The sequence below is a fragment of the Scardinius erythrophthalmus genome (genome assembly GCF_964197995.2).
Source record: "Scardinius erythrophthalmus genome assembly, chromosome: 5".
Lineage (NCBI taxonomy): Eukaryota > Metazoa > Chordata > Actinopteri > Cypriniformes > Leuciscidae > Scardinius > Scardinius erythrophthalmus.
The window spans coordinates 19,243,644-19,254,493 of record NC_138225.1 but is presented as its reverse complement, the minus strand read 5'-3'; the positions used below and the strand labels follow the sequence as shown (position 1 = coordinate 19,254,493).

The 10,850-nt window shown below is 38.7% G+C and overlaps 2 protein-coding genes across 4 annotated transcripts; both read right to left on the bottom strand.

Moving 5' to 3' along the window:
- Positions 1–420: 420 nt before the first annotated feature.
- usf1l (upstream transcription factor 1, like) lies at positions 421–7,820 on the bottom strand. Of its 3 annotated transcripts, none has more exons than XM_081365736.1 (11): positions 7,704–7,820; positions 7,149–7,194; positions 6,850–6,896; positions 5,546–5,664; positions 5,345–5,470; positions 3,260–3,407; positions 2,551–2,605; positions 2,390–2,448; positions 2,202–2,296; positions 1,538–1,666; positions 421–1,203 (listed from the first exon to the last, which is right to left on the bottom strand). In XM_081365736.1, exons 2-11 carry the CDS (start codon positions 7,151–7,153, stop codon positions 1,117–1,119), a joined length of 870 nt encoding a protein of 289 aa, XP_081221862.1. In that variant the 5' UTR covers positions 7,154–7,194; positions 7,704–7,820; the 3' UTR covers positions 421–1,116. The 3 variants fall into 3 exon arrangements, with proteins under 3 accessions (XP_081221862.1, XP_081221864.1, XP_081221863.1); XM_081365738.1 differs by having other exon boundaries at positions 7,149–7,184; positions 7,704–7,763; XM_081365737.1 differs by having other exon boundaries at positions 7,741–7,763.
- A 132-nt stretch (positions 7,821–7,952) lies between these two features.
- thy1 (Thy-1 cell surface antigen) lies at positions 7,953–10,578 on the bottom strand. Its single transcript, XM_081365720.1, has 5 exons — positions 10,316–10,578; positions 10,012–10,083; positions 9,137–9,221; positions 8,593–8,916; positions 7,953–8,400 (listed from the first exon to the last, which is right to left on the bottom strand). Exons 3-5 carry the CDS (start codon positions 9,198–9,200, stop codon positions 8,300–8,302), a joined length of 489 nt encoding a protein of 162 aa, XP_081221846.1. The 5' UTR covers positions 9,201–9,221; positions 10,012–10,083; positions 10,316–10,578; the 3' UTR covers positions 7,953–8,299.
- Positions 10,579–10,850: the final 272 nt, after the last annotated feature.

The following is a 10,850-nucleotide window of genomic DNA, read 5'->3' as shown; positions in this document are numbered from 1 at the left end:
AGAAGTGAAGACACACACACTGCAAACAGTGGATACACACACAACCGGAGCAGTGTCTGGGGAGCGATCGGTGCCTTGCACAGGGGCACCTCAGTCATGGGTATTGAGCATGGAAGAGTCACTCTTCCACCTACATCGAATCCGAAGTCCAACTGTTACCCTCTAACCATTAGGCCACAACTGTATTAAACAGTTATATCTATATTAACTATATTTTGGTGTATTATACATACACACAAAAATATACAAAAACTCTTACTCGTGTCTGGTATAGTTTCTTATACAGAAGCTCTATGCATGGTTTGCTCCAGCCAACCCTTCCACACTCTCCCGATGTATACTATGGCTCTTGATAATAGAATATCTGAATCTGCTGTATTAACAGACAAAATCTAAGGTTCAAATTAGAACAACATTGGCTGCTTTGTTAATAATTTGTAATTGTTTATTTTGGATATTTATAATTTAAAATCATGTTTCAGTTCCAACAAATATGTGCACAAGTTCACCAAGACAGGTAATTAAATCAACAAACTTACCCAGGGTTTCCATTTAAAATGTCATAAAAATTGTGCTATGAACCTTTATATGAGGTTCAACAAAGACAATGTTATGTAAAAACATTGTGGAAATTTACTGGTGATGTGTACTTTTTTTATAATTGCAATATAAATGACCAAAACTGGTCCCAGTTGATTGTCCAGTGCAGAGGAAATGGTTTTATCAACAACTTCTGACTGAATGGGCATAAGTTTTTATTTATTTTTCTTAAAGAACCCAATGAAGGTCAACAAACTAAAATTCCAAAAACAAAAACATACCTGAAACACCTCCACAGTAGTTCTAAAAAAGTAAAGTCCATCTTTAAACACAGATCTACAAATATACAGATCTGACAATTATACACAATTTCAGTGCAGTTATAATACCAGATCACCCTGAAAAGAATCTGAAACAATCAATGGCTGTGTGTGTAAAGTAAAACAATAGAAGAGGGAAAGAGAAAGTTTGTGTCCACCGTGAGAATGATTTCTTACACATGATTTCAAACCTGTATAAACGGAATTAATGAAAAGACCACAGCCTGTGAATCCTGTATATTGGTTCTGCAGTCCTTCACTGAGAGTCCATTGATGCCGCCACTATGCCGTGCTGTCTCAACTGGTTTCTGATCATCTGATTCTTTGATTTCCACTCTTCCATCTGTGTGGGTGGAAGCGAGGGATTAGAGAGAGAATGACTGCAAGAGGTAAGAAAACTCTATTTTCCATTCTCTTCAAAGATCCATACCACAACATAAAAGTGCAGTACTGTTAAATGTTTGACATTAGAATTACTTAGTAGCAGCAGTTGTTGTTGTTGTTCTTGTGGTTATAGAGGAAGTGTTGGTAGCTGGTAATCATCCTATATTGTTCATTAATTTACAAAACACTTGATAATAAAAATATACTTGCAAAATCAGTACTATGAAATGAGCTCAAATGTTCAGAATGCTCTTTAATTTGGAGTGTGAAGCTTTTGCTGGCACATGAAATACCTCTTGTTTGAGAAGCTGATTGTCCAACCTCAGTCTATCCACAGTATTAAGCTCCTCCTCCAGTCGTGCGTTGCTCTGACGCAGCTCCTGGATGTAGTCACATGCCTTCGACAAGATCCCACCTTTACTCTACATGGAAGAGCAAAAGAAAATCTGAATAACCAGGACTCTCAATCAAGGAAGGAACTGTTGAATTCAAAAAGTTTAAAAATACAAAAAGACAGAACTGTGAGGTGGGTGGCTCGTTTCAATGTGAGTGCTATAGTTGTCAAAAAAGTTGTAAGTATTAGTTACATTTTATCCGTTTCATAACAATCAAGTAAATTACATTTACAGTAAGTGTATGTAATTGTTAGAAGAACATACAAGTCAAAAGGGCAATACCAACAATACTAATGTGTGTCCAGGAATGTATTTATACTACACAGTGCGTACTACACACTACACAGAGATATAGTAGTGCGGTAAGATTACATTTATTTGAATTAATGAATTATAGCATTTATTTGAATTAAACAGTATTTATGCACACATTCCAGAGCCAATCAGAATTGAGTAGACACACCGTGGTATAACAACATTTAAAAAAACAAAACAATACATTACAACTTTGAATAAAACATTCAAACGAGATACCGCTGGTGCTTGTGCTAACAAAGCTTACTTGGCTGTTCTTGGTTGCATCCAAATTGCAGTCGGGGATGGTTTTGGAAAGCTGGACAATCCAATTGTTGATCTTGTCCCTCCGTCTGCGTTCCACTGAGGGCAGAAAACGAAAGCTTACATTGAGATGGATCATTCAGGGAATGGATTATGAGGTGGAGCTGCTGATTTCAAATGAAACAGAATAACCTTCATTGTGTTGAGCCCTCCGTTTGTCATCCCTGGAAACGCGCTGTGTTCCCGACTTACTGTAAAGGAGGATATAGGATTGGTTGAAGAAGTTGAAAAGAAAAAGATTACAGTGATTGGACATGTGGTTTTATGTAGGCTATGTGATATGAGATGACAACCTCTGCTGTGTTGTAGCTAGAACATCCTGAGGTGACATCATTACATAGAGTTGACCTGCAAGAAAAGGAAGAAAGGTAATTGAATCTATATACAGTATATTGATGATTTTTTGCATCATTAGACATACAATATAATTAAAAGTTGGTAACTTTCAACTTTTAGCTGTATATAATGTAGAAAATCCATATACTTTTCTGCAACAAGATAACATTATATACACTACCATTGAAAAGTTTTGTGTTGGTAAGATTTTTTTATGTTTTTGAAAGAAGTCTTCATCAAAGACATACAGTTAAAAGAGTAATATTGTGAAATGTTATTACAATTTTAAATATTTTGAACTATTTAAATTTTTTTATTTATTTCTGATTTGGCAAAGCTGAATTTTCAGCATCATCACTATTATGCTGATTTGCTGATCAAGAAACAATTCTTATTTTTTATCAATGTTAAAACAAAACATATGCTGCATAATACTTTGGTACTATGCTGCAGCTCATACTTTTTTTCAGGATTCTTTGAATAGAAAGTTCAAAAGAAAAAAATTGTATTTGAAAGAAATATTTTGTAACAGTATAAATGTCTTTACTGTCACTGATTCATTTAATGCATCCTTGCTGAATAAAAGCATGCATTTCTTTCAACAACAACAACAACAAAAGAGTCATCAAAGTTTTGAACGGTAGTATAAATGGAGTTTGGCATTACCTGTAGGGGTGGGCTGAGATAGTACCGAATCAGCTGTGTGGAGATTGGTTACCATGGTACCAGCAGATGTGTCAGAGATGGTGGCAGGATAGTAGTATTGAGTTTCAGATGTCTCTCCCTCTAGACTCTCAGACTGAGAGATTACAGCCTATAACCACATGCACACAAGCACTTACTAAAGCCACTTTTGCATCTTCCACTTTTCCACCATTGGGCCGAACGGTTCTAAGAACGTTAAAGGGATACTTCAGGATTTAGCATTAAGCTTTGTATTAGTAGAAAACCTGTAGTATTTTCGAATTACTATGCTTTCCACCCTCATATCCCCCTGAGACGAGAGATTTATGTATTTTTTGTCTGGAAAAAATCCTCCGATGACGCAAAAATCGTCATTTTGCGTCATCGGAGGATTTTCTGGCCAGAGGCTAAAGACTACAGCCAGTAGATGGCGCTGTTCTGCATGTTTTCAGCCCGCCCATAGAGGGTGGGATCTCACTCACAGAATGTACACAGTGTCAGCCGTCTTTCTTTGGAAGCTAAGCTAGCAGGCTCTTGTTCTATGGAAAAGGCTGAATATTAGGAGAAAGCTGAGTAAGTATCCGTCCTCCTTTTACCATCCTCCTTTTCCCGGACTTGTCTGGCGGGCGAGACCGTTCAAAATGTCCGGGATTCGGGATTTGCTTTCTGCGGTCGCCATTCATTGTTTACATGCACACCTTTTGTTACAATCTAACTGAATTCATTCCGATTGGTGAATCTGAATGTAGTGTTTACATGAACGCTAAACAAGTGATCGGTTGATGTGCGTTTTACCATTGCTAAGAAAATTCCCGCTCCTCCGTGAGAGATGCGAGACCCGGCGCGTCTCAGTGATGACGCCACCGGCCTCGCGCCGTTCTCCCGCGGCCGTCAGCCTCATCCTGCCTAAATCCCTGGCAAACTCCTCACGTAGGCTAGCTAGCCTTGTTGTTTTCAACTGCGCACTCGCCGCACTGACGCACTCCTACTGGTAGGCGTGGCCTCCTAAGGCAGCAAAGCAAGTGCATTCTGGGAGTTGTTGTCTTTCATCCACATAAGCCAAAAATACATTTTCTGGCTTTTCTCAGTCTAGAAAGTCAAAAATTTCTTCACATTTCTTCTACTTAAATGACCTATTTTAAATACACATTCATCTTCCCAGAGGTGAAGTATCCCTTTAAGGAACAGCGCTGAACCGGGCTGGTAGAATGCGTGTAAGTGACGTTGCAACTCAGGATCTTGTCTGTTGCCTGGCTATCAGTTTCTCTGTAGCTGGCTATTACCACGCTATTCGAGCGGCATAAACAAATGAATAATAAAATTAAAAGAAATATCTGAACATCCTCCATAATGCGGTTGCCATTTACATCTCATATGTGACCCTGGATCACAAAACCAAGTCCAAGTCGCACGGGTATATTTGTGGCAATAGCCAAAAAATACATTGTATGGGTCAAAACTCTCGATTTTTCTTTTAAGCCAAAAATCATTAGGATATTAAGTAAAGATCATGTTCCATGAAGATATTTTGTAAATTTCCTACCATAAATATATAAAACATTTATTTTTGTGAGTGGATGCAGCAGAATCGCGAACATAAATGGACAACTTTAAAGGCGATTTTTTTCAATTTTCACTTTTTTTTTTTGCACCCTCAGATTCCAGATTTTCACATAGTTGTATCTCGGCCAAATATTGTCCTATCCTAACAGACCACACACCAATGGAAAGCTTATTTATTCAGCTTTCGGATGATGTATAAATCTCAATTGAACCATGTGACTGGTTTTGTGGTCCAGGGTCACATATCGTCTGTAAACTCTTGCGTTACCAAGGCAATGACTTACACATTTCTATTACATTCCAAAGAGCTCCATTATCAGCCCCACAGTGGAAAATGAAACCATATCCACAGCGGCTGGAAAGAATCAGCACAGAATGGAATGGTTAAGCAAAGAGAATGGTTTGGCCCGATGGTGGAAAAACGGCTTAGCACAACTACCTCTCTTACATATATGTTTTCAGCAACAAACTCAAATTTATATACCCGTTAAAAAAAAGTAATACCTGGGTTACAGGTGGTATTGCTGCCTGTGTTGTGGTTGGAAACCCAGTCACCACACTGACTGCAGCAGCTCCATCCGCCTGTCCTTCTACCTGTCCATCAGCCAAGTGGATTACCCGGTAGGTTACCTGAATCACGGAGGTCAAGGGGTTAATCATCACATCTCAGTTTCTATATTTACTAAGCATACATATGCCACTTACCTGACCCCCTGTTCCTTCCGTTTTGAAAAGATGATACTTAATTTGCTGATCTGTGGAAAATGCGGTCGCTGGCTGGATGGTTGTGATAGTCAGTGGGTCATCCGCCGTTTCATCAACACCTGGTAAAACAGCACATAGAGGTTATTGTTTGGTGACCCTCTCTGTTTGGTCCAACAACTCCTAAAACAACTGGAAATAAATTTAGTGTGTCAATTTCAACATGGAAGTTTTTGTTGTTGTTTTTGCAGTTGAGAGGTCAGATACCGGGGGTTTTCAGTCTTGTTAGAGAAAATGTTAAAGGGGGGGTGAAATGCTATTTCATGCATACTGAGTTTTTTACACTGTTAAAGAGTTGGATTCCCATGCTAAACATGGACAAAGTTTCAAAAATTAAGTTGTGCGTTTGAAGGAGTATTTCTGTGCCAAAAATTGTCCTTCCGGTTTGTCACAAGTTTCGGAAAGTTTTTTTCGAGTATGGGTATGTGTGACGTCAGATGTAACGGAATTTCCTTATATGGGTCCTAAGGGCACTTCTCCGGTAAGATCGCGGGCACGCGCGCACTCGTAGACTAGAGCAAGAGAGTGAAAGCAGTTCGCCATCAAAGCGCCCTGCCCGGCTTTTGGGAAGTCAATGTCACCAAAGAAGTGTGTTTTTGGGTTGCCAGGGCAAGACAACCCTGCACAGATTCCCAAAGAACCCAGCGTTAAGGAACCCGTGGATGGAGTTTGTTTTTCCTGAGCATAAACGAGGTTGTGTAAGACTGTTGTTCCCTGCATTTCGACGATGATTGTTTTAAAGCCCAGATCGACGGATTTGCAGATCGTCTAATGCTTAAGGATCAAGCAGTCACAATGATAAAGGTTCGCTGTCGCATGCGGTGAGTAAACTACTTCAAATGTCTCTCTGTGTTGTTGTTAGATCGGTTAGCACAGCTATAGCACACCGCCCACACGGCCCGCCCCCAGCCGCTCGTTTTTTTCCGGAAAGACTCGGTACAGCCTATTTTTCAATTAAAAATATAATAAAACAAAAGAATTTTTGGAGATATGAAGGATGCAATATTACTCTATAGGTACTCAAGATTAACAGGAGATAGAGTGAAAATGAGCATTTCACCCCCCCTTTAAGTTTGCTTCTTGAATTGCAGATACATGTACTGTGGGCACTTTATTTAGCACTGTATGGTGCTATAAAGGCTGTAAGCTGTCACAACTAAACTGAAACTAAAGACTGGCTGTTACCAAGCATTTACGTAGACACACTATGACCTAACTTGTGGGACAGTTCAATTCAAACATCTCACCGTCCTGCAGCATGGGAGAATCTTCAGGATCATGACTTTTCTGTTCTCTAAAAAAAGGAAACAAAATATATATTTTAGAAATAATTATTAAGAAATGCTTATGATACAACACTGAAAAAAAGGTGTGTTCAAAATATAAATACAATAATCATGTAATAATACACTAATGGTCTGTCCAGGTTTTTCAGGGCATGCAATGTCAGCGTAAAAAAATATTGTACTGTGCTTTACAGGAGTGTCGATTTCAGAAATTGAATGAGCATAAAATGTGACTCAAAGACACTGAAGATGAAACTCGCCTCATATTTGGGAGTGAATCGTGATCTGGGCTTCAGCTTTGTGGTCCTCAAACGTAAACATCCAATGCAAAAACACAACAGACAACAACAGGAACAGAAAAAGAGCACAATTAATACATCGACTTTGCACTAATGCACTCTTTAAGTAGATTCTACCCTTAGAAATGTTCAAAAAGCAGGTGTGGCGCCGACATGTTATGATTTTTTTACGCCGCTGCGTTAAAAGTCCCACCACCACACCAATCTGTTGAAAAACCGCCCGGAAAGCCATAAAAAGCTCACTTTGGTAACGGATAACCGACACGTTGTCCACCAGCTCTTTTTTGTCACTCATGAATGTTTAGATAACACCATTAAAATAATGACTAATCTGGCCAACAAAAACAAAACAAAAACTGACAAAAAGCAGCATTTAGCATTTGAGCTAAGCAAACAAAGAAGCGTGAAAAACATCCCGCAAAAAAAAAGTTTCAGAATGATTCAGAATGCATGACTAATAATAAGCCATATTATCGTGTCACAAATATATATTCCTTAGTAACATTTAATAGTTACCCGTTTATCCTGAGAAGCAAACGTTCAAGAGACATACCCTCTCTGCGCATGTGCAGCAGTGTTTTTTTTATTTGTTTAACTCTTGGTCACTAGAGGGCGCCATTACACAACAGCGTCATTTTACTTCTTGCGTGCAGAACTAATTTTATTAGGGCATGTTTGTAAGGCCATTCAAAAAAAAAAAAAAAAAAAAAAAAAAAAAAAAAAAACCCGTGCTAAAACATCACAACTTTCACCACACCAAACATGTTCCCAATCAGAGTACAAATTTTATTTTAGAATTTATTATATTCACGCCAAACAATGGGTTCACTTGACAACTTTATAAAGCATGATTAAAAAGAACACGATTTTACATGGGATTTAAAGGACATGCATCACATAGCAGAGTTTTTGACATCAGCATCAACCGAACATGCATATATGCATACATATGCCGTGATTGATAAATTGCTCTCAATATCTGTATACCCTGATCTCTGAGGAAACGCACAGATTACACTGACATGGCATTTTTGTTACATGGTGTAGTACAAGCTAGATGATTTATAATTTGGTTTTTAATTTGGAGTCATACAGTGAGATCCATTCTACACTCAAAGAAGCTCTGACAAGAGTGGGAAAGTGAGGAAAGCTAGCAGGAGTGCTGCTCCACTGTGCTGCACAACACACCAGGCAGAACAGGTCTGAAGCTTACCTGAAAACAACAAAACACATAGCAGCATGATCAACATCAGTCAGTCATTGAATCAGTGGAATATTTCCATAGAAATAAAAGTACACAGAAAAGACTAAAATATGCTTTGTCAATTCCAATCAATTTGATAATCATTTACCAACGCAGATTTAAAAAATAAAATAAATAAATAAATCTGAAAAGACATCTTACTCTTGTCCAGAATTGCACTGGCTGACACTGGTGAGACAGTCTGTTTGATGAAACAAGTGTAGTTTTGGGGTTTGTCATCTGAGAAACCTTTCAAATACAGCTCACATGTGGTATCGGAAATGGAGACATTGGCACGGTTCTTGAAGGTGCTGTCTGGTGCGATGCTGCTGTTGCTATTGCCAATCAACTTGCTCTCAGTCATGTAGTAGCAAGTCTTCGGGAGCTTGGGGTCTGCAGCTGGAGTAAACTTGCAGGACATCCGCAGGTTTTGCTCCTTAGTCAAGCAGGATGAAATCTGAAGAGAAGTCTGGCCAGAAGCAACACCTAGAAAAATTATAACACCAACTTAGCTGAAGTTTGAGCCGAAACTGCTACAAGACAGTCCTGTGCATTTAATAGGATCAGATGACATTTTGTAATAACTTAACATGCAAATATGGCTTTGGGGGAACTTTTGAGGAAATTATAAAATAGAAAAAAGGAATAGGAACAATACATGTTCTTTTTTCTTTTCTATAAGCTTGAGATGAAAGTGTCAATTTACCCAACAGGAAAAAAGTGGCAAATGCAGTACAGCACATCATCCTGACCACAGAACACATCTGCATATTACGCACACACAAAAGAACCTGGAGAACAAACACATGACAAGTCACTTACAGCACAAAATAATACTGAATACCGCAGTAGTATACCATTTGTAGCATGCTTAAAACATGAGCATTAATTACTTTTTAGGACTTCAAGTGTTCACCTAATGCTATTAAATTTTTATGTGCATGAGGCTTGGTGTGGGAATGAGGGTAATCTATAAATTCCTGGCAATTAGTACAGACAATAAAAAAGCTTTCACAGCCACTGCAGAAAATGTATCAATATGGGTGGGGTCATGACATTTCGGAGCACATACAAACAAACAAAGCAGGCATAAAAAAAAAATAGTTGTAACAAAAGCACACAAATAGTAGCACCTATGAGCCAAACTTGGACAGTGATCGGTCTGAAGAAACCACTTTGAGACAGATATGTTAAGAACTCTCTACAGCCTACACGGTGCCTTATCTCTATCTAGTCTAGTGCAAGACTGAACTCGTGAAGAATCTTTTGAAATGAATGTCGCATCAGACATTATTCAGCAAGAATTCAGTTCGTACTTCTGAAATAAAATTTAGTTTAATAATAAAAAAATATTTTTAACGTGGCTTTTCGCCGCCATTTAATGCGATAACGGGTTTTTTCCCCCAACTTAATTGCACTTTAACGCCTCATACACAGAAGCCAAGGTAGCCCATCCAGTCCCATTTTTTGTCTGGGGAATAATGGGGACCAGACCGCTACACGCGGAAGTTAGGCTACGTTTCTAGTGGCGTCTTAAATATTTACCTAGCGGGGTGCAAATGAGTTTGTAGCGGATCTTACCTTATCTTTTCTGCTTTCGGATGCTGGAGCTGTTGGTCCGTTATCGAGGCAAGGCAACTCCCTCAGTGATCACTTGATGAAGACAGAGTGAGATGGTAAAATTGAGTATGGGCGGATGCACGCCCATATATAGCCTATATCACAGTGTCATTATAATAAACCCACGACCTCCCCATTATGACCAGCTGAAACTTGTGTGTACAATTTGTTGTTTAGGAAATTAACAAGATAAAGTTTGTGTATGTAACCTGGACAAAGCCATGTAACTAAAGTTGGCAGCATTGTAAAAAATGAAAAAGCCTACTTGCGCCACCATTTGAGGTCGCCACACCCTTTAAAGGTGCTTCGGGTATTGTATTGTGCCCAAAAATAGCATTGGTCTAGCTTTTCTCTCGAGATTGTGTTAATTAAAGAGGTTTTATAGTTCTGGCAAGAGCTTACGGGCTCCATTTTGTAAGTTCAGAGAACTGCCCTATTTTGGAAAGGTGCCTAGAAGTTTCTACAGGTTCTGCCAGTGTGGTAGTCTGAGTTTCTGCCTCACATCACATGCCTGTTCATGTTGACAGTAAAAATTCAAATGCGACCTATAAAGCCCAAAAAGAAGCAACGATGTTTCGTTTCGCACCAGTTATACAGACAAAACGTCAGAGAAAAATATACGCTTCATTTTATGGAATGCTTTTTTATTTTTTTTATCAACCACTCAGAAAATTATGTGATGTGAGTGACCTCCTTAGTGTCACTGGTGGTTATGGCACTGCACTATTTTCTGCAAAGCTGATTCGTCATTATATTTATTATGAAAAGTGCTATATATGTAATTTATTATTTTCATAAAA

Coding starts and splice junctions, on each gene's coding strand:
- usf1l (XM_081365736.1), bottom strand. Junction 5,665..6,849: donor TTCTCCCATGCTGCAGGACG/GTGAGATGTTTG, acceptor CTGTTTTACCAG/GTGTTGATGAAACGGCGGAT. Junction 1,204..1,537: donor ATCAGCTTCTCAAACAAGAG/GTATTTCATGTG, acceptor CCACCCACACAG/ATGGAAGAGTGGAAATCAAA.
- thy1 (XM_081365720.1), bottom strand. CDS start 9,200: ATGCAGATGTGTTCTGTGGTCAGGATGATGTGCTGTACTGCATTTGCC. Junction 8,917..9,136: donor TGCCACTTTTTTCCTGTTGG/GTAAATTGACAC, acceptor TAATTTTTCTAG/GTGTTGCTTCTGGCCAGACT. Junction 8,401..8,592: donor CAGTGCAATTCTGGACAAGA/GTAAGATGTCTT, acceptor TGTTGTTTTCAG/GTAAGCTTCAGACCTGTTCT.